This window comes from Penaeus monodon, chromosome 15 (genome assembly GCF_015228065.2).
Source record: "Penaeus monodon isolate SGIC_2016 chromosome 15, NSTDA_Pmon_1, whole genome shotgun sequence".
Taxonomy (NCBI): Eukaryota; Metazoa; Arthropoda; class Malacostraca; order Decapoda; family Penaeidae; genus Penaeus; species Penaeus monodon.
Genome location: NC_051400.1, coordinates 38749257 through 38749636, shown reverse-complemented (window position 1 = coordinate 38749636; position 380 = coordinate 38749257). Strand labels below are relative to the sequence as shown.

At 56.1% G+C, this 380-nt stretch overlaps 1 protein-coding gene across 1 annotated transcript in view; it reads right to left on the bottom strand.

The window, feature by feature from the left end:
• Positions 1–380, bottom strand: part of LOC119582359 (nesprin-1-like) — a gene marked incomplete at its 3' end in the record, with an annotated part of 145991 nt that overhangs the window by 53175 nt on the left and 92436 nt on the right. Inside the window, 1 exon segment of the mRNA XM_037930574.1 lies at positions 75–292. Coding sequence (XP_037786502.1) covers positions 75–292 — 218 coding nt within the window.

Here is a 380-nt window from a genome sequence, read left to right as displayed (position 1 = left end):
AGACGCACACAAAAGGCAACCTAACATAAACAAAAACCCTCCCGCAGATCAACCAGTGACTCGCGGCCGCTGACCTGGAAGAACTCCATCTTCTCCTCCTCCGGCAGGCCGACCATCGACAGCGCGCGCTCGAGCCACACCTCGAACTGCTCGGTCAGGTCGACGAACTTCTGCCAGTAGGTGATCACTTCCTCCAGGAGGGACTGGATGCAGCGGAGTTCCACGGACACGTTCTTCCAGCGCTCGTTCATCTCCAGCAGGAACTTGGCGATGCCGTCGCTCTCTGCTTTACCTAGAGGGAGGGGGTGGGGGGGTTGAAGCGGTTCAGTTGGGTTCGGAAGTGATTTTAGGTTATGTCTGTTTGAAATAAGTTTGGATGC